We start from the raw sequence: 19,181 nt of genomic DNA, 5'->3' as shown, positions 1-19,181 counted from the left end.
AAGTTCCCCCAACCTTTCCTCATATGTCTTGGTTTCCAAACCCCTCATAAATCTTTGTTTCCCTCCTCTGGACACGCTCCAGTTTGTCTATATCCCTCTTCAACTGGGGTGCCCAAAACTGAACACAGTACTCCAAGTGAGGCTGAACCAGAGCAGAGTAAAGTGGTACCATCAGCTCCTGTGATCTGGACACAATGCTCCATTTGATACAACCCAAAATCCCATTTGCCTTTTTAGCCTCCGAGTCACAATGTTGACTCATGTTCAATGTATGGTTTACGTAAGACTCCTCGATCCTTTTCGCTCATGCTACTGCCAAGACAAGTCTCTCCCATCCTATATTGGTGTGCTTGGTTTTTCCTACTTAAATGCAGAACTTTACATTTGCCCCTATTGAACTTCATTTTATTCAGTTTAGCCCACTTCTCGAGCCTATCAAGATCATCCTGTATTCTGTTGCTGTCTTCAGTTGTGTTTGCTACTTTTCCCAGTTTAGTATCGTCTGCAAATTTAATAAGTATCCCCTCTAAACCCTCATCCAAATCATTTATAAATATGTTGAACAACAGAGGCCCCAGGACAGATCTCTTGGGAACTCCACTTGTCACTCTTCTCCAAGAGGATGCTGAACCATTAACAAGTACCTGTTGGGTATGATCTGTCAACCAGTTATCAATCCACCTGACAGAATTAGGATCCATACCACATTTTACCAACTTGTCAACAAGAATATCATGTGGATATTATCAAACACTCTACTGAAATCCAGATAAACTATGTCCATAACATTCCCCTGAGTAAAGGTAAAGGTATCCCCTGTGCAAGCACCGGGTCATGTCTGACCCTTGGGGTGACACCCTCTAGCGTTTTCATGGCAGACTCAATACGGGGTGGTTTGCCAGTGCCTTCCCCAGTCATTACCGTTTACCCCCCAGCAAGCTGGGTACTCATTTTACCGACCTCGGAAGGATGGAAGGCTGAGTCGACCTTGAGCCGGCTGCTGGGATTGAACTCCCAACCTCATGGGCAAAGCTTTCAGGCGCCTGCCTTACCACTCTGCGCCACAAGAGGCTCATTCCCCTGAGTAGTAGAATGCAATATAATTTGGAATGGTAGGCAATAATTTTTCTGGTCTGGTGACAAGGGAGACATAACACTTCCTGGCTGAGAGGGGACGGATGGAGTGTAACAACAGTGTCTTAGGGAAGTCCTCTCAGCATGCCACTATTAAGGATACACCGATCTCCAACTCTGATATATTTATGTGCTTCGCTGTGTTTCCCCTCAGAATTAAGCCCAAACATATGGTAGCCATTATAAACGAAGTTTGTTATTCCTGTTTGGTCCTTTGATCTGTTAAATATCTTCATCATGCTGTATGTTAATTTACGGCTCATCTTCTGCCTATACGGGTGGACTGGTAAGTTCCAGTTTGTATCTGAAGAAGTGCGCGTGCACACAAAAGCTTACACCTTGAAATAAAACTGCGTTGGACTTAAAGGTGCCCCGGGACTCGGAATTGGTTCTGTTAACATAGAACCGGTTTCCGCAGAGAACCACCACCCCCCCCCCCCTTTTTTTTTTTTTCTTGTTCCTCGGAGGGCTTTCATTGCGCTTGCGCACAGCTCTCCCACTCTGTCCTTCGCTTTTCCTCCTCTCGGGTAGGGAACGGGGAGGACCTTCCCGGAATGCCCTTGGGTAGTTGTGGAGCCGCTCTGTCGTGTCTCTCTGGTAAGTAGCGCCGCGTCTCCGCCCGCCCCTGCCGCTTCAGCTCGGCCGCAAAAGGCGATTGGGCAGCGCCGCCGTGCGGCCTTTCCGTCTGCGGAGGAGGCGCTCTCTCGATGCTCTACCGTTGCCGCGAAGGGACATGTGACCGGGGAGCTGGCTCAGAGCAGAACGCGCGCAGGGGGGAGGCGGAGGCGGAGGCGGAGGAGCGGCCTACTTCCTTCTACTAGTCCTGCTGCCGCCGCTGCCGCGCGAGGAGGGCCTGTCCGACGCGCCGCGGAGGCGCTGAAGGCCCGAGAGCCTCCATGTTGAGGCAGCCCTAGCGGAGCATCTGCCCAAGCCGTTCGCTCTGAAGGTGCCGCCGGGTGAGAGACGGGGGAGGAGGAGGACGGCGGGTGCCGGCCGGGGGAGGGGAACAAAGGGAGGGGGGAGGGAGCGGGCGGCCTCTCGGCCAGGCCTTGGGGGGAGGGGGAGGACGGGCCGTGCAGCGCCTCCTCTGCCCCCTCGGCCGCGTCCTTGTCCCGGCGGCAGAGGGGAGGATGGGGGGGGGGCAGGTGAGACCCCGCTGCCGTCTCCCCCGGCGGGGCGGGGGGGGGGAGTCCTTAGGGAAGGCGATGGCGACGGCGAGACCGTAACGCAGCTGCGGGGCCCGGCGGTGAAAGTTTCATTTTCTGGCCTTCGGTAACAAAAGTTAGGAGCCGAGGCAGTTGCGGAAAGGGGCAGGATTCACGCCCGCTCGCTGCCTACTTTGATGCGCAGGAGTAATTCGCTGGCAGCCAAGCGGCCGGGGTGAAACACCGTGGCCCTGCTCGGAGCTTTCCTTTGTCTCAAAGGTTTCCCATGCAAACCTCTGCTCGCTGGAGGCCCTGGCTTTATACCATGTTCTTGACTTCTGGAATTGGCTTTGCACAGGAAGAGGAAGGAGCAGGAGTCCAGTAGCCCCTTAGTGACTTTATCGAGTGTTGATCAGAAGCAGCAAAACAAATTTTACGCCCAGTGGTACCTTTGTTGGTCTTAAAAGTGCCACTGGACTCAAAATTGGTTTGTTAAGACTTTCATTGGACTTTTAAAGTGCTACTGGACTTTTTTCCTGCTGCCACAAACAAACACAGCTACCCATCTTGATCTGTCTCCATGAGCAGAAATGTTAGGGGCAGTTTAAGCTGTAGGTTAGGTTCGGTGGTTCATTTCCTCCAGAAAACAGATACCTGTTCACCAGTGGGTAAATTCAACACCAGATATTTTCAGGGATATAGAGGAAGGAAAGGCTTCTGAAAATAGTATCAATTGTTGTCAGCATACTGTTAGTGTTATTTGTTCTTAAATAGACTATCCTGACTATTACAACAGGGAAAACAAAAAGAAATTGGAAAGGCTGCTGTCCAATCTGCATTATAATAGGAAATGCTTAATGGAGGAAACTTTCACTTTCTATTGCCTGAATTACAAGAATTAGCATACTGCCTCTCAGCAATTCACCCAAATTGCAGTGGTTAGCTTCAAGCATTTTAAGAGTGTTCTAGGGCAGTCTGAACTTGGAAACAAGTTCCATGACATTTAGTTTGCTGTACTTAATCATCATTTTATAATATTTTCAGGTTCTTTGTTTTTAGTATAGTGAGTGCACTATAGTGTTGTAGTAGTGGCCTTCCCTGTTTATTTACTGATGCAACCAGGATGAATTTTTATTCCCATAGGTTCTTGTGTTTTTTGTCTGCAAGGTGTGATAAGTTTGAAACGTATCAAAATATTTTAACTCCTCTTCAATTTCAACTTCAGAATGTTGTGAATCAGTTTTTATTGGCAGGATATAGCTTGATGCTACACATTAGTTTGCTTAATAGTTTGTCTGCTTTTAAATTATGTTTTCTGAATCTCAGATTATTGTTTGTATTTTATGTGTCTGGTGTCCTGTTTTGGGTGACTTTGTGTGGAAGCCACATAGCACCTATAACTAACAAAGAGTGGTGTAGCATTAAAATATGAGGGAAATCTTTAATTTTCCCACGAGCCTCTCTTCCTGCACTAGAATTGTGCTATTTAATAGCTAGTGTTGAATACTGCTTAGTGTCTTAGTGGGATCTAGGAGACCCAGGTTCAAATTCTCCCTCTGCCATGGAACTTACATGGTGACCTTGGGCCAATCACAAATTCTCAGCCTAACCAATATCCTGGTTCTGTTGTATGGATAAAATGGAAGAGAGGAGTATGGTGCGTAAGCTGCTTTGAGTCCTGATCGGGGAGAAAAGTAGAATATAAATGATGTAAATAACTGCACTTCAGTTAATTAGACTCCTTTCTGTGTATGGATAGAAAAGAACAGGGAGGTCTTTGAGTGCGTCTCACAGTGCAGAAACTAATATTTCCTTGCTTTAGCATGGTTTAGGAAATCAGGCACAGAAAGATATGTATTTCAGAGTTGTATTTTTAAGTAATGTAGAAGTTCTTCTCAGTGGCTGAAAGTTAGAATGAATAGAAATGGAGATCAGAATTTTTTTCAAGGATTGTTATATTCAGGCGGATAGCATACTGCACAGTTGTTTTGTGTCTTTGTCATGAATGTTGTTTCTTCACATTTACTGAGATAATGCCTGGAGGAAGGGTGCATAGCTGTGCAGGAGTGTACAAGTCTTTCTGGCCTTGTTTTCTGTTTTGAGCCCTAGCTGGGTAGAGGGGGGACACATGACCCTTGCTGTGGAGAATTAATAGGCAAGGGAAGCGTTAATCAGCCTTCCCCTTTACCATTCACTGATTTTTCCTCCAGACCAGGCTGGATTCTGCAGGTTTTTGGTGGGTGGGTGGTCTGGGCAAGAAATTGGAATCACTGTGGGTGGGCAGGTGTTTGGACTAGATGACCCTGGAGGTCCCTTCCAACTCTATGACTCCCACAAATGTCCCCTTCCTGTAAGTATGAGAGGGGTGTTAATTGCCAATTTCCAATCTATTCCAAGCCAATGAATTAATGACCTTCAAAAATCCCTATCATTAACAGCCTTATTCATGTCTTGCAAACAGAGAGCTGTGGTTTCCTTGATTGAGTCAATCAAACTCATGTTGGGTCTTCCTCTTCTACTACCTTCAACCTTTCCTAGCATTATTGCCTTTTACAGTGAGTCTTTCCTCATAATGGACAGAAGTATGATAGCCTCAGTTTGGTCATATTAGTTTATACTGAAAGATCAAGCTTGATTTGATCTAGAACCCACTTACTTACCTTTTTGGCAGTCCACGGTATTTATAAAGGTCTCCGACACCAGATCTCGCATGAATCAGCTGTCTTCCTGATAGAATTTTTCAACTTTCACATCCATGGTAATGAAAGGTACTATAGTATAATTGCCTTGATCTTGGTTGCTGGTGACACACCCTTACACTTAAGGATCTTCTGTACCCCCTTCTCAATCTCCTGATTTCTTGGTTGCAATTTCCCTTTAGTTGATGCTGGAATCAGCAAATAGATAATCTTGAACAATTTCAGTTTCTATATTGTCAGCTTTAAAGCTGTGTAACTTCAGTAGTCATTACTTTTATCTTCTTGATGTTCAGATGTAATCCTGCTTTGTCACTTTTTGCTTTAATCTTCATCAGGACTTGTTTCAGGTCTTCTCTGCTTTCTGCCAGTAATGCAGTGTCTTCTGTCTATGTCAAATTATTAATGTTCCTTCCACCAATTTTCACTCCACCTTCATTTGAATCTAATCCTTCTTTCCTTATGATATGTTCTGCATATATATTCTGCAAATCAGGAGATTAAATACATAATTGCCCAATGACTTTGTCAATTGGGAACTATACTGTCCTACCAGTAACCTCTTTTCCAAAGTGTATGTTCATAGAGTTTTCAAGGTAAGGTAAGTGGTTTACCATTACCTTATTCTGCAGTGTAGTAACCAGGGTTAGCTGAAGTAGTACTGTCATTGCCTGTGATAGATCCTCCACCAGTGTCACCTTCTATTACTACAGCTGCCTGGTAGCTACCTTTCAAGGATTTATCCAGTCCTGTCACCATTGGAACTATCCATTCTCTTCTGTTGTTGTGGCCATTAATGCCTGAAAGGGGGTGGGATGCTTCTTATACTGGTGGCTCAGCTATCAGCATTCTCCGCTAGAAGTTTAGGGCTAGTAGTTTAGCCTTTTGACAGACGTGAAACTTCCTACGCTATTTGTCTCAGCTTCACTGTCACACGCAAACAACTGGTGCCCAAGAAGGGACGTGAGAGACACATGAAGGAGCAGTACTTAGGGAAACACATAACTTGTAGTGCCGTTTGTTCCATGATAATGGATAATTCTTTTTCAATCTCTCTTTTAAATTATTTTAGAGGGTTGTAGTGGGGAAAAAACAGTTGCACAGTTACCAACTTCAATGCAGTGTCCTGCAAAGAGCAGTTCTCTCCCCCACACTTTCAGCATCTATATGTGCTCTCTGGCCTAGGTGGTCCAGAGTTTTGGGATGGGTTGCCATCAATAAGCTGATTACACCCAGCTGTATCTCCAAATGGATGGCCAGCCCAGTCCCCTCCCCCCAAGAAACTATTTGCTGGTTCTTTGGAAGCAGTGATGGTCAAGCAGAGCCATCTGAAACTCAACCATTCCAAGACAGAGGTCATGTGGCTGAGTAGAAAGGGGCCACACCAGGAAGCGTGCCTCCTCTGCCTGGATGGGGTACAATTGAAGCTCTCACCCTCGGTCAGGAATTTGGGGATAATCTTTGTTGCTTCCTTGTCAATGGAGTCTCAGACCAAGAAGATAGCCCAGCTGGCATTTTTCCACATATGCCAAGTGAGTCTACTAGCACCCTATTTATCCCAGAAGCACCTAACCCCAGTGGTCACCTCCAAGCTGGACTTCTGTAATTCGCTGTATATGGATCTGCCCTTGTCCTTGACCCAGAAGCTGTAGCTGGTACAAAATGCAGCAGCAATGGTTCTCACAGATACATCATGGGGAACCCATATGCTTCCAGTGCTGTGCCAGCTGCATTGGTTGCCATTTGTATTGTGGATTAAGTTCAAGGTTTTGGTTTTGACCTTTAAGGCCATCCGCAGTCTGAGCCCAGCATACTTTAGGGACCATCTTTATTCCCTATGCCCCCCGCAGAGTCTTGCACTCCGCAGATTCTAACCAGTTGGAGGTCTCTTGCCCTTGGGACATGCACCTGGCCTCAACCAAGGCCAGAGCCTTACCTGGTGGAATGAGCTCCCAGAAGACATGAGGATCCATGTAGGATCTCCCACAAGGCCTGTAAAACGGAGCTCTTACATCAGCCATTTGGTTGAGGCCAAATGGCAGAACATTGTTGAGTCCCTCAATCTCACAATAAGATTGTGGGCCCCACGGCCCACTGAAGACAGAAGGGGTGGGATAGGGAGTTCTTATTTTCTCTCTGTAAATTGTCTTGAGCTGGCTGGCTGGGATTGGTGATTAATAAGCCTAATAAATAAATAATAAATAAGACTAGTAATCAAGCCCGCTGTATGAATAATACAGCGGGCCCTAGGCATTTACCGTATCGTGGGGGGTCCGTTGGGCGGCGGGGCCTCCCCCGGGCGGCGGTCATTTTGCGGGCAGGGAGTCCCCGGCAGCCATGCTCTGCACGACTGCCGGGGCCTCCCTCGGGTGGCGGCCTGAAGCGGCGAGAGGCGCTTTGCGCCTCTCGCCGCGTCAGGGCGCCGGCCAGGGGCTCCCTTGCGGCCGGGCTGATGCGTCAGAGGCGCTTTGCGCCTCCGACGCGTCAGGCCGGCGGGAAAGGGAGCAACTGCGAGCCACGCTGCAGGCGGCTCGCAGTTGCTGGAGCTGGGAATCGGAGGGACCAATCGGCAGGCGCTGTGCGCCTGCCGATTGGTCCCTCCGATTGTCTGTCCTGAGGAAGGGTCCAATCCGGACCCTTCCTCATCACGGACAAATCCCACCTTAGAACCCCTTAACCATTTATTTAGTCCGTGGCGCCACGGGCGGTTTAAAGATGTGAATGCTTTGTACAGGTCTTCAAATTCTCACTGTGTACAGGAATTCCTCCATTTGGAAAACATGTATTTGAGAGCAGGGTTCAGAAAGGCATAATTAGAAAAGTTGTCCCCAAGTTCAAACATTTCATAATCCCTGCTTTAACAGGAGTCACTAGTATAGTGAAATTTGACAGTACATATTTTGTCTTAGAGCCTCTTGTGGCGCAGAGTGGTGAGACAGCAGGCATGCAGTCTGAAAGCTTTGCCCATGAGGCTGGGAGTTCGATCCCAGCAGCTGGCTCAAGGTTGACTCAGCCTTCCATCCTTCCGAGGTCGGTAAAATGAGTACCCAGCTCGCTGGGGGGTAAACGGTAATGACTGGGGAAGGCACTGGCAAGCCACCCCGTATTGAGTCTGCCATGAGAACGCTGGAGGGCGTCACCCCAAGGGTCAGACATGACTCGGTGCTTGCACAGGGGATACCTTTACCTTTATTTTGTCTTAAGGTGAATTGGTTTTGGCTGCTGTACTGTAAAAAGCTAGAAGGGATAAGAATGCCTTCTTAAATGAACAGTGCAAACAAATAGAAGAAAACAATAGAATGGGGAGCACCAGAGATCTTTTCAAAAAAAATTGGAGATATGAAGAGAACGTTTCATGCAAAGTTGGGTATGATAAGGGACCAAAATAGTAGGGACCTCACAGAAGCAGAAGAGATTAAACAAAGGTGGCAAAATTATACAGAACAACTATACAAGAGCGAGCTTAACATCCCTGATGACCACAGTGGGGTAGTTACTGACCTGGAGCCAGACATCCTGGAATGTGAAGTCAAATGGGCCTTAGGAAGTCTGAGCAACAATAAAGCTAGTGGTGGTGACAGCATTCCAGTTGAACTATTCAAAATCTTAAAGGACGATGCAGTAAAAGTGCTACACTCAATATGCCAGCAAATTTGGAAAACTCAACAATGGCCACAGGATTGGAAAAGGTCAGTTTACATTCCAATCCCAAAGAAGGGCAATGCCAAAGAATGTTCAAACTACCGCACCATTGCACTAATTTCTCATGCTAGCAAAGTTATGCTCAAAATCCTACAAGCTAGGCTCCAGCAATATGTGGACCGAGAACTTCCAGAAGTACAGGCAGGATTTCGAAGAGGCAGAGGAACTAGAGATCAAATTGCCAACATACGCTGGATCATGGAGAAAGCTAGGGAGTACCAGAAGAACGTCTACTTCTGCTTCGTTGACTATGCTAAAGCCTTTGATTGTGTGGAGCACAACAAATTGTGGCAAGTTCTTAAAGAGATGGGAATACCAGAGCATCTTATTTGTCTCTTGAGAAATTTATATGCAGGTCAAGAAGCAACAGTGAGAACCGAACATGGAATCACTGACTGGTTCAAAATTGAGAAAGGAGTTCGGCAAGGCTGTATACTGTCGCCTTGCCTATTTAACTGTATGCAGAGCACATCATGAGAAATGCGGGATTAGAGGAGTCACAAATTGGGATCAAGATTTCAGGGAGAAATATCAACAACCTCAGATATGCAGATCATACCACTCTAATGGCAGAAAATGAAGAGGAACTAAAGAGCCTGTTGATGCGGGTGAAGGAGGAGAGTGCAAAAGTTGGCTTGAAACTCAACATCAAGAAAACAAAGATCATGGCATCCGGCCCTCTCAATTCCTGGCAAATAGATGGGGAAGAAATGGAGATAGTGACAGATTTTATTTTCCTGGGCTCCAAGATCACTGCAGATGGGGACTGCAGCAAAGAAATTAAAAGACGCTTGCTCCTGGGGAGGAAAGCTATGGCAAATCTAGACAGCATCCTAAAAAGCAGAGACATCACCCTGCCAACAAAAGTGCGTTTAGTCAAGGCTGTGGTCTTCCCAGTTGCAACATATGGCTGCGAAAGTTGGACCATAAGGAAGGCCGAGCGTCAAAGAATTGAGGCTTTTGAACTCTGGTGCTGGAGAAGACTCTTGCGAGTCCCTTGGACTGCAAGGCGAACAAACCGGTCAGTCCTAGAGGAGATCAACCCTGACTGCTCTTTAGAAGGCCAGATCCTGAAGATGAAACTCAAATACTTTGGCCACCTCATGAGAAGGAAGGACTCCCTGGAGAAGAGCCTAATGCTGGGAGCGATCGAGGGCAAAAGAAGAAGGGGACGACAGAGAATGAGGTGGCTGGATGGAGTCATTGAAGCAGTAGGTGCAAACTTAAATGGACTCCGGGGAATGGTAGAGGACAGGAAGGCCTGGAGGATCATTGTCCATGGGGTCGCGATGGGTCGGACACGACTTCGCACATAACAACGACAACAACTGTAAAAAATTTCATGCTATTGCACTCTTTTCACTTTGCCCAGTCATTTGGGTGGGCTCTGTGTATAACAGCCTCAGTATTACAACTTGTAGGACTATTCCACAAAAGTGAAGCTTAATAGGAATATTCTTTAAACTAGTCAAATGGAAGCTATGGTGAGTTTATGACACTTGTGAATGTATTTAGGGGAATGTGGGTTGGTTCAGTGCTATAGTTCTATGCTTTGGAAAATTGTTCACAACCTATTTGATTCTCCATTTGGAATTCTGATATGGCATGGTGGGCACAATGACAAAATGACTGCCACAAAATGGTTGCTACTTTAAAAAACATCTGCACAACCAATCAGAAGCCTTGCTGGGCCCCACTCACTTTCTAAAAATATTTGGTGAGTGCCAGGAAAAGTGTTGGAGGGTGCTGTTGTGCCCACAGGCACCACGTTGGGGATCTCTGGTATGCAGGTTTCAGAGAATTTTAAGTTACAAATAATGTTGAGGAATAGGAATATAATTATACAAACAAAAGCAAATCATGGCTTAGGGCTGCTTCTCATCTTGAATCTTAAATACATGAGAATATTCATGAAGAAATTCTTTTATTATCGCTTTTTCTATTGCTATAATCCAGCCTTGGGCATCAATTGCAGAGTTTAATATATGATAAGCTATCTAATTTATTAGGAGGAATCTAATTACTGGTATCAATATTTTTCAGGTTCGTTAAGCAGATATGAAGAATAAAAAGCAATGTATACAAAATCATGAAGATCAAAATCATGAAGATCCAGAAGGTAGCTTATATATGTATGGGTATTCTCATAGATGTGTCAGAACGTTATGAAGCCACATAATGTCTGGTGCTGTGTAACATTTCATTTAATTTAAACTCTCTCCTACCTTGATTTCCAGATCCAGCCCAGTGGAATGAAATAACATTTTGTCTGTTGAAACTTGAAGTGTAATTTCCTCTGGCAGTAGAGCTAGAACTAGTGCACACAGTTACCTAAAAAGAGTATAGACTCTTTTTGCTGTTGACTTCTTAAATTTTAATAGGGGTCTTATTATAATACCTTTTGAAAAGTGTTTGATAATCTTGTGGAAGGTATGTTTGATAGCCACTCCAAGGACATGTCAGAATATATTTAATTTTCACATCTCACTGATTGATGTTGAAGCCATCCAATAATTATATATTTCTTTGTAAACTTCTCATAGACATCTAATTGTCTGCTGGTCAGGACATTGTGTTGGATAGATAATCAGAACATGACAAGTTTTGTTCTCCCAACTGGTTAAGATAGAAGTACTTTACTGTTCAACTCTTATATTCCTATTGGTGCTTTTGGGAGGTACTTCATGACTTAGATCAGCCCAAGTGTTTCCATGAATGGAAAGATTTATACTCATGGAGTATGACTTCCTTTTTCCATACCTCCTATGTGGTCTAAAAACAGAACGTTAGGGGAGTTTGAGGCTGCAGGAGGAAGGTGGAGGCAAAGTCATACACCACAGGTGCTTGCCCTTTCATCCCCAAAAATGCTGTGATGGATTCAAACCAGTGGGTATAATAAGATTTTTAAACCAAGCTAAAGACACTAAATATTATATTTTAAGGTTCTCATTTAACTGTCTCTACTTAGGATTGATGTTTCTTTTAGATTTATTTATTTGAACAAAATAGTATAAAAACTTGATCTTGGATATTGTTTAAATAGCCGTCAGTATACTTCGGTCGACTGATATTGTCTGCATCTCATAACAGGTGAAGGCAATGAAGAAAGCCATTCCTGTTCTGGCATTTTTTCTGAAGAAGCTGACAGGTGCCCCATCTGTCTAAACTGTCTGGCAGAGCAGGAAGTTGGTTTTCCTGAAAACTGCAGTCACATATTCTGTGTGACGTGTATCCTCAAGTGGGCTGAGGTAAGTTGCTGGTCCATTAAAAAAATGTCTCTAAGTTGAATGGTGCAGTGGTTTATTAATTATTTTCTCATTAGGGGAATAAATGATCTACAGAACTGTAACAAAATGGGCTTTGGACTTCTATTTCTTAAATGTGGCACCTTTTTATTGCAAGGCTGAAGAGACTTGGAGAATTTAGTAAGTGGTAGGAGTTTGTTGTTCAGCAGGTGACGGAGGAGTAAGTAAGTAAAATCCCACAGGCCATGCCTGGGTGCATCTAAAATAGCTTTCTGAGTTCTGGTCCTACTATAAATCCCAGATGTTAGCATAGCCAGTGCATAATCAGTAGATATGACTTAATGAAAGGAAGTAGCTTTTTTCATTTAAAGTATTTTTAGATCATTCTTATTCTGTGTACATGCCTACCCAGGGTCCCTCCCATTCCCACCTCCTTCCAGCCCATCATTGGCCATGGGGGAGCAGGTTGACATGAAATTATATTGCCATATCACCTGATAAACACTTAACAAATTAAAACATACATATAAAAATTAATTAACTTCCACTCATTTGGGAAACCCTTCCAGGGCCGTCAAGAAACCTTGCAACCCCCCCCCCCCATCTGTACCATCTTCCATAGCTGCAGCCTAGTTTCAGCCAGCCATTATGCATGCAGAAGCACAAAGTATCTTGCAGACAAGGATTCGCACAAGAGTAGATACTCTGCAGGAAGAGCATGGAGAGCTGCCATAGAGTACTATGGTTCACAGTTTCCCACGCACATTCCTCCTGGTTTGTGGTTACACTCTCTGTCAATCTGCAAAGTTCCACTGATATGTGCAGATACCATAGAAAGTTCCAAGAATTCAAAGGTTATATTGTGACTACAGAAATTTAGTATAACAATCTTCAAAATATTTGAAGGTGTATAATGAACAGGAAAAACAGGACCAGCCAGTACAAGGAGGACTGAGCTCCAGATTTTCAGAACAGCTATTCTAACTGTAAGGGCATCATGTAACAAAAAGCTGCTTAGAAACATTGTTTTGTGGCTGAAGAGACTGGATAATTATGTATGAAGATAATATTTATTATGAAGGTTAGATTCTATGACCTTACAAAGTTGTCTGCAGTTTTCCAGTTCTACTGTTATTTTTTTTACCACCATGACATTTAATACTGTAAAGCAAAGACTACATTTACCAGGAAAGAGAGAAATGAAACACCAAAAATTGTTTCAAGGTTGCAGACAGATATGCCAGTACAAAGAATCTCTGCAGAAACAGATACTATAACATCCACAGAATGCAGAAAGTCAAAAGTTCCCCCTCTGGCTGTTTAAATAAAATAGAAGAAGAAGAGTTGGTTCTTATATGCTGCTTTTCTCTACCTGAAGGAGGCTCAAAGCGGCTTACAGTCACCTTCCCTTTCCTCTCTTGCACTCTGCAGATTCTAACCAGAACAGTTTTATCAGTGCTGTGGCAAGCCCAAGGTCACCCAGCTGGCTGCATGTGGGGGAGTGCAGAATTGAACCTGGCATGCCAGATTAGAAGTCCACACTCCTAACCACTACACCAAAACCATAACCCAGCAGTCATTGTTGAATGTTCAGTAACTTAAAAGTTTGTAAACAAAACTGTCATTAATTGTTAGTAATTTTCTTATGAAAATTCTCTTTAACACACTGGAACTAAAATAGCTTTTAAAACACCTTGCATCATTTACTTGCAGCTCCATGAGTTAGAATTTTCATGTATAGGTTAATCAACTAATGTTTTAAATGATCTGCTTTTCCATGTTTGCAAGCTGATATAATTGAAGACAACAAACCTTAAAAACAATTTATTCAGATCAGCTTGAATCATGGTGATGATCCGTATAACAGTCAACACACTTGCCTGATAGCTTTTTAAAAAATTGCTTTTAATATTCTAAATAGTAAGAGCTGTAAATCTTTCAGACCAGAGCTTCATGTCCAGTTGACCGCAAGCAGTTTCAAGCAATATATAAACTGAATGTGGTAAAAGACTGTATAAAGGTAAGTTCCATGTTTAAGCTTTATTTAATTGTATACTACTATTTACAAAGTATAACTGCCAGTATTCATAACTAGCATTTACTTTTTCTGAAAGATTTGGATAAAGGTGCATTTACTATGGTAAAGTTAATGATGAGCACATCTTCCTCTTGCCAGTTCTGGATTTTTTTTTTTTTACATTTTCTAACAGTTTATTGCCTGTTGCCACTATTTTTATCTCCAGTAATTTTCATGCAGATGACCGTAATAAAACTAACTGAACATGCAGATGTTTTTCTTTCAGTCAGATGCTTGGTTAATATGGATTTTATGTAATTTCACAAACAACATTACAGTTGATAGAGTAAATTGAACTTCATTTTAAAATGCATATATAACAGACTATGTTCCAAGTTTAAAAAAAACCCCTGTAGAATAACCAAACTGCAGAAGACTGTTGTTAGAAATGAAGGCTTGTTTAGCATTGATGTCATGGGATTTGGAGGGGTGTGTGGGAGTGCATGTGCCTGTCTTGCTATTCTTCATGAATGGTTTGCTTAATTAAATTAGCTATTTGCTGCCCTTGTGTTTGATAATGTAACTGAGCATGGTGCAGGATATTTGATAGTCAACATTAAGTTGTGCATGATAAGAGCAAGGTTATGCCCTTTAGAAGTTGTCACTTGATATTTTTTAGGAGACAAATAAGAATGCAAATTTTTTTCATATTTTAAAAAATTAAGTGCTCCTGAATTACCTAATACCAGTAAGTGTTTTCAAGAATGAATTTTTAGATGCTTACATAAGATCAATATTCTCAATTAAAACATGTATCCTTCAGTCTTTAAATGACAGTTTCTTGCCACGTGAGAACATCCAGTGAATCAGTGTAGCTAAAAAAATTTCAGAAGCATAGGCAAATCAGCCTTTCACTGAATTCTCCATTGATTATTGAAAGTTGGGAAGGGTACAGTCTTTTTTTGTTTGCAGTCCATAAAAGCCGTGAGAAATTTGTGGTGGCTGCTGCCAGAGTTTCATGTGAAGGAGTAGGTCACTTATCTCACTTCATACCAGGCTACAGACTGATAACACAGGTTGCTGTTTTTAAAAACTTACCACAAAGTGAGGGCTAGCCCTTCCTCCCCCCCTCCCCAAATCATGTGAGCAAGAGGATTATAATTTGGGAAGAAATTGTTGTCAACATAAAATACTGACTAGTAAGTCAAGCCAAAATATTGTGTAACCTCTACTTATTCAGTACTGAAATCTTAAATGGTATAAATATTAGGATTAGTAATAGTGATAAAACCCAATAATTAAGAAAATTTAATTATGAGAGTTCTGTACAGGTGTTGTAGCAGTTTCCAAGACCATGTTAGAATCATAGTTTGGCACGTAGAGCCTGCTACAGTTGTCCCTTGGTGTATGCTGTTAGATACCAGCAACAGGCCCACCAGCTCAGCACATTCTGATTGCAGATTCAGGGAGGGGGGGAAGAAGGAAGGGGGTCATCTGCATGAAATTTTCCTTATGCAAAGGAGATTATGCAAAGGGTGCTTGATTGCACTAAGGTTGTCTTTCTCTCGTTTTACAAAATTCATATTTATCTTATGAAGCAATTTTTTAAAAAGAAAAGCTAGGAACAAATTTGATGATATATATTTTTAGTGTTTTTCATAATCAGTTGTATAGTGCTTTTATAATTCATTTGGTATTAATTGCAGCAGAAATTTGGTTGAAAACATAATGAATCACCAAGACAATGGGGACTTTTTCATGTAGATTTATCTAAGGCAGTGGTTCTCAACCTTGGGGTCAGGACCCCATTTGGGGTTGCCAGGTTGCCCGCCACTGTGGTTGGAGGCAGCAGTGTATGGTGGGCAGTGGTGGTGGCTGGTGGAGGTGGCCAAGCCATGGCAATGGCTGCCTCCACACCACCTTGATTGTTGTGCGCATGCATGCGCAAATGCATTTCCAGCGCTCCACTGGCTCCTTCTGCAGCTGCCCAGCCTGCCTGGAGGGTTGCGCTGGCACCTGCCAAGGAATGCGCTGAAATGCTTCACTCAGCTTTTTCAGAGCTGGCAAGAAAGCGACCCACTCCCCCCGCGGGTCAAAAGTTGCCCCATCCTGCCCGACTCCATCCAGCAAGCCCTGTGTGCTCTGCAGCAGGGCCATCACAGAACCCCTCCACTGCCAAGGAAGCAAGATGAGTACCTGGCCCAGAGTGAGACAATGAGCAATGTAGATGTGGTGGCAGCAGTCCCCTCCCCTGGGCAGGGCCCTCACCCCCCTCCAATCACGTCCTGTGGGGGGTCATCCATGGCCATGGCTGGGGGGGGGTGGAAGCACCTCCGCAGTACTAGCTGGCAGCTCCTCCGGCTGTGTCCCCGCTGGGCTTCGGCACCGAAGTTGTGGTCACACCGAAGAAAAGGTTGAGAACCACTGATCTAAGGTGTTTTGTTGAACAAACAACTGCAATAACAATAAGCATATATGCATTATAACCTGTAAAGTATATGTTATGCAAGTAAATAATCTTGTAACACAAATTAATTTCTATACCATAAATATTGGAGCAAATTATTTAAGTTTTAACTGTTGGACTAATTATTACATTAATATTCCTTGCAGGTTCAGATAAAGGAACAAGCAAGCAAAAAAGATGACCCACTTCTCTTTAATAAGGGCAAGTATTGCCCTATGAATATGAAAAACTTCACAAGGTTAGCAGTTAATGATATAAAATGTGTTTATGAAGTTTTTTCAGATTTGAAATGCATTCAAAAATACTAGTTTACTTTTCTACATAATTTTGAAACTCAAAATAGACTTCTGCACCAATTTATCATCCCACATTATTCTTTTGGTACTTTGTTCTAACTCATTATATGTATATTGAATAAATATCTTTTTCATGTAATTTTATATGTAAATATCTGCTCAGTATGTAACCTTTAGATTGGGGGTTGTCAAACCCCGGTCTGCGGCCTGGTACCGGGCTGCTTTGGTGGCCGCTTTAGTTGCGGCCCAGCTAGCTTCTCGCTGCAGGGGGGGTAGGCACAGACGCCAGTGGACGCAAGCGCACATGCGTGGAGCTGCCGCGCATTTGCGTTTACGCCCTCTGCTGGCACAAACATGCATTTGCAGCAACTGCGTGTGCGCGTTTTCACACAGCTGCCACGCGTGCGCAGCGCCCGGACCGCCGGGTCTCCCCCACCCCCGGACGCGGTCCTCAACCGCAAAAAGGTTGGGGACCGCTGCTTTAGATGACTCAGAAATGATAAAAAATTGGAGGTATTCCCAGGAGGCTGTATGGAAATTGTGATGTGCAGCAGTTTATTAAAGAAAAAGGTCATTGTATATTCTAAATTTTTATGAGTTTGCTTTCTCGTATTTCAAGGCTTCTTTTTTCCTAACAGGAAACTGATCCATATTTAGCACACTTCAAAATATTTTGTTTGTGTAACTGATATTTACTGTTGGTTACAGAAAGCAAGAAAATGCAGTCAGAAAACCTTTGATGGCAGTCTTCTGGAAAGGCTGGAATCCCAAATACTGTATGTTTGTATTCTTTTCACTGTCATAGCATTCCTATAATACTTGTAAATTCCTTGTTACTAGTACTTTGAATTTAGAGAATTTGCCCTGAGACATCAAGTGAAGGGTGGCATAGAAACTAAATAAATAAATGTCTTATATTTCTATATCAAAGCTGTACAGATTTCAACAGCATAGATTTAGTTTGGTAAAAGAAAGTGGCTTCTATTCAGAGATCCATATCAAGATTGATCACTCTGTCCTTCTCCTACATTCAGATATAGGCTTCTTCCAGCATTTCGGGTTTGGTTACACTTCTGCATGCAGCATTCTGAGTAATGAGAATGTGAATTAGAACATAAGTATGAGCTAAGGTTTGTCATGTGTAAATCAGAGGTTTGTCATACAGTGATCAGATCAGGATCTGTATGTTGTAAAACAAAAGAATGAAGGGGGGAACCCTTCAAACAGGCAAAACTAAAGTACAGAAGGGTGGAAAGAAATGTGCAATAAACAATCTTGTGTGTGTGTATACATACACACACACACACACACACACACACACACACACACACACACGTAATATATGCAATATATACAGTATAAGATTAGAATGTCAATTGTCACTATTTTCAGAGTACATAAATAGTATAAGGCACATAGAAGAATGTTAAATAGATGAATAAGTAACAGCTGTAAAATTATTCAAATAAATACTCACAATGTTCAGAGGGAAAAATTCTGATTGTATAGTAGCAGCCCCACTCCAACGTCAGGTGCATTGGCCCAACCGCCGCCATTTCCTACCTCGCCGCTGAGCAGAGAGGTAGGCAGCGGCCGGGCCAAGGACAGAAGATGGGCAGGGGAGGGGAAAAAAGCCTCCCCAGGGCCCGGGCAGCCTGATCGCGGCTTTGGCGAGGCCGCAATCGGGCTGCCTGGGCCATGGGAAGCCTTTTCCTGTGCCGTGGGGGGGGGGTAGAAAAAGCGGCCCCCACCAAGGATGGTGCCTATGGGCACCATGGCATCCATAGTGCCACATTTGGGACTAGGGGTGTGAGTTTGGCTAAACCCAGCCAAAACATACCCAGAAAAATACCTTAGCTGTTTGGGGGTATTAAGCCAAATACAGATTAATGAAATTCATCAGCTGTTGATATAGTTGAGCCCAAATAAATGTCATTTTTTAAAAAAAATTCAGGTATATTCAGCTCCTGTTGCCCTAATTCAGGGGTAGTCAAACTGCGGCCCTCCAGATGTCCATGGACTACAATTCCCAGGAGCATTCGCTGGCAGGGGGCTCCTGGGAATTGTAGTCCATGGACATCTGGAGGGCTGCAGTTTGATTACCCCTGCCCTACTTGATTCTCTCAGGTCTGCATTGAGTGGTGAGAGACCTCACTGCTGCATGCGGATCCTGGGACCAGCTTCTTCTGTGGTGTAGTTTAAACCAATCTGCAGGAGAAGCCCTCTCATGCTTCATGAGGATTCTGGGAACAGCTTCTGGGAACAGCTTCTTCTGTGGTACAATTTAAACTGCACCACAAGAGAAGCCAGGCCAGCTCCAGATTCAGACTACCTTAATAAAAAACCGACATGTTTCTTCTTGGGTCTGTTGGATACAATATACTCAAAACTGAGAAATGCTAATTTGCACACCCCTGTTGATGTCAAATTCCAGAAGAATTATCATATTGGCCTTATGTCAAGCAAAAATACAATTTTA

At 43.5% G+C, this 19,181-nt stretch overlaps 1 protein-coding gene across 3 annotated transcripts in view; it reads left to right on the top strand.

Moving 5' to 3' along the window:
* The first annotated feature begins 1,709 nt into the window (after positions 1 to 1,709).
* SCAF11 (SR-related CTD associated factor 11) overlaps positions 1,710 to 19,181 on the top strand; it is a 38,278-nt gene continuing 20,806 nt past the window's right edge. Inside the window, exons 1-6 of one of the 3 annotated variants that reach the window (XM_077338644.1) lie at positions 1,710 to 1,731; positions 10,721 to 10,796; positions 11,768 to 11,925; positions 13,865 to 13,942; positions 16,553 to 16,644; positions 17,411 to 17,478. In XM_077338644.1, the coding sequence (XP_077194759.1) occupies positions 10,736 to 10,796; positions 11,768 to 11,925; positions 13,865 to 13,942; positions 16,553 to 16,644; positions 17,411 to 17,478 (457 nt within the window). In that variant the 5' untranslated portion in view covers positions 1,710 to 1,731; positions 10,721 to 10,735. Of the gene's footprint in view, positions 1,732 to 1,805; positions 2,091 to 10,720; positions 10,797 to 11,767; positions 11,926 to 13,864; positions 13,943 to 16,552; positions 16,645 to 17,410; positions 17,479 to 19,181 lie in introns of those variants that run through there. The other 2 variants (XM_077338643.1, XM_077338642.1) reach the window with 2 other exon arrangements.

The sequence above is a fragment of the Paroedura picta genome, chromosome 5 (genome assembly GCF_049243985.1).
Source record: "Paroedura picta isolate Pp20150507F chromosome 5, Ppicta_v3.0, whole genome shotgun sequence".
Lineage (NCBI taxonomy): Eukaryota > Metazoa > Chordata > Lepidosauria > Squamata > Gekkonidae > Paroedura > Paroedura picta.
Note: the sequence above shows the minus strand (reverse complement) of the source record. Positions and strands in the feature narration are given on the sequence as shown.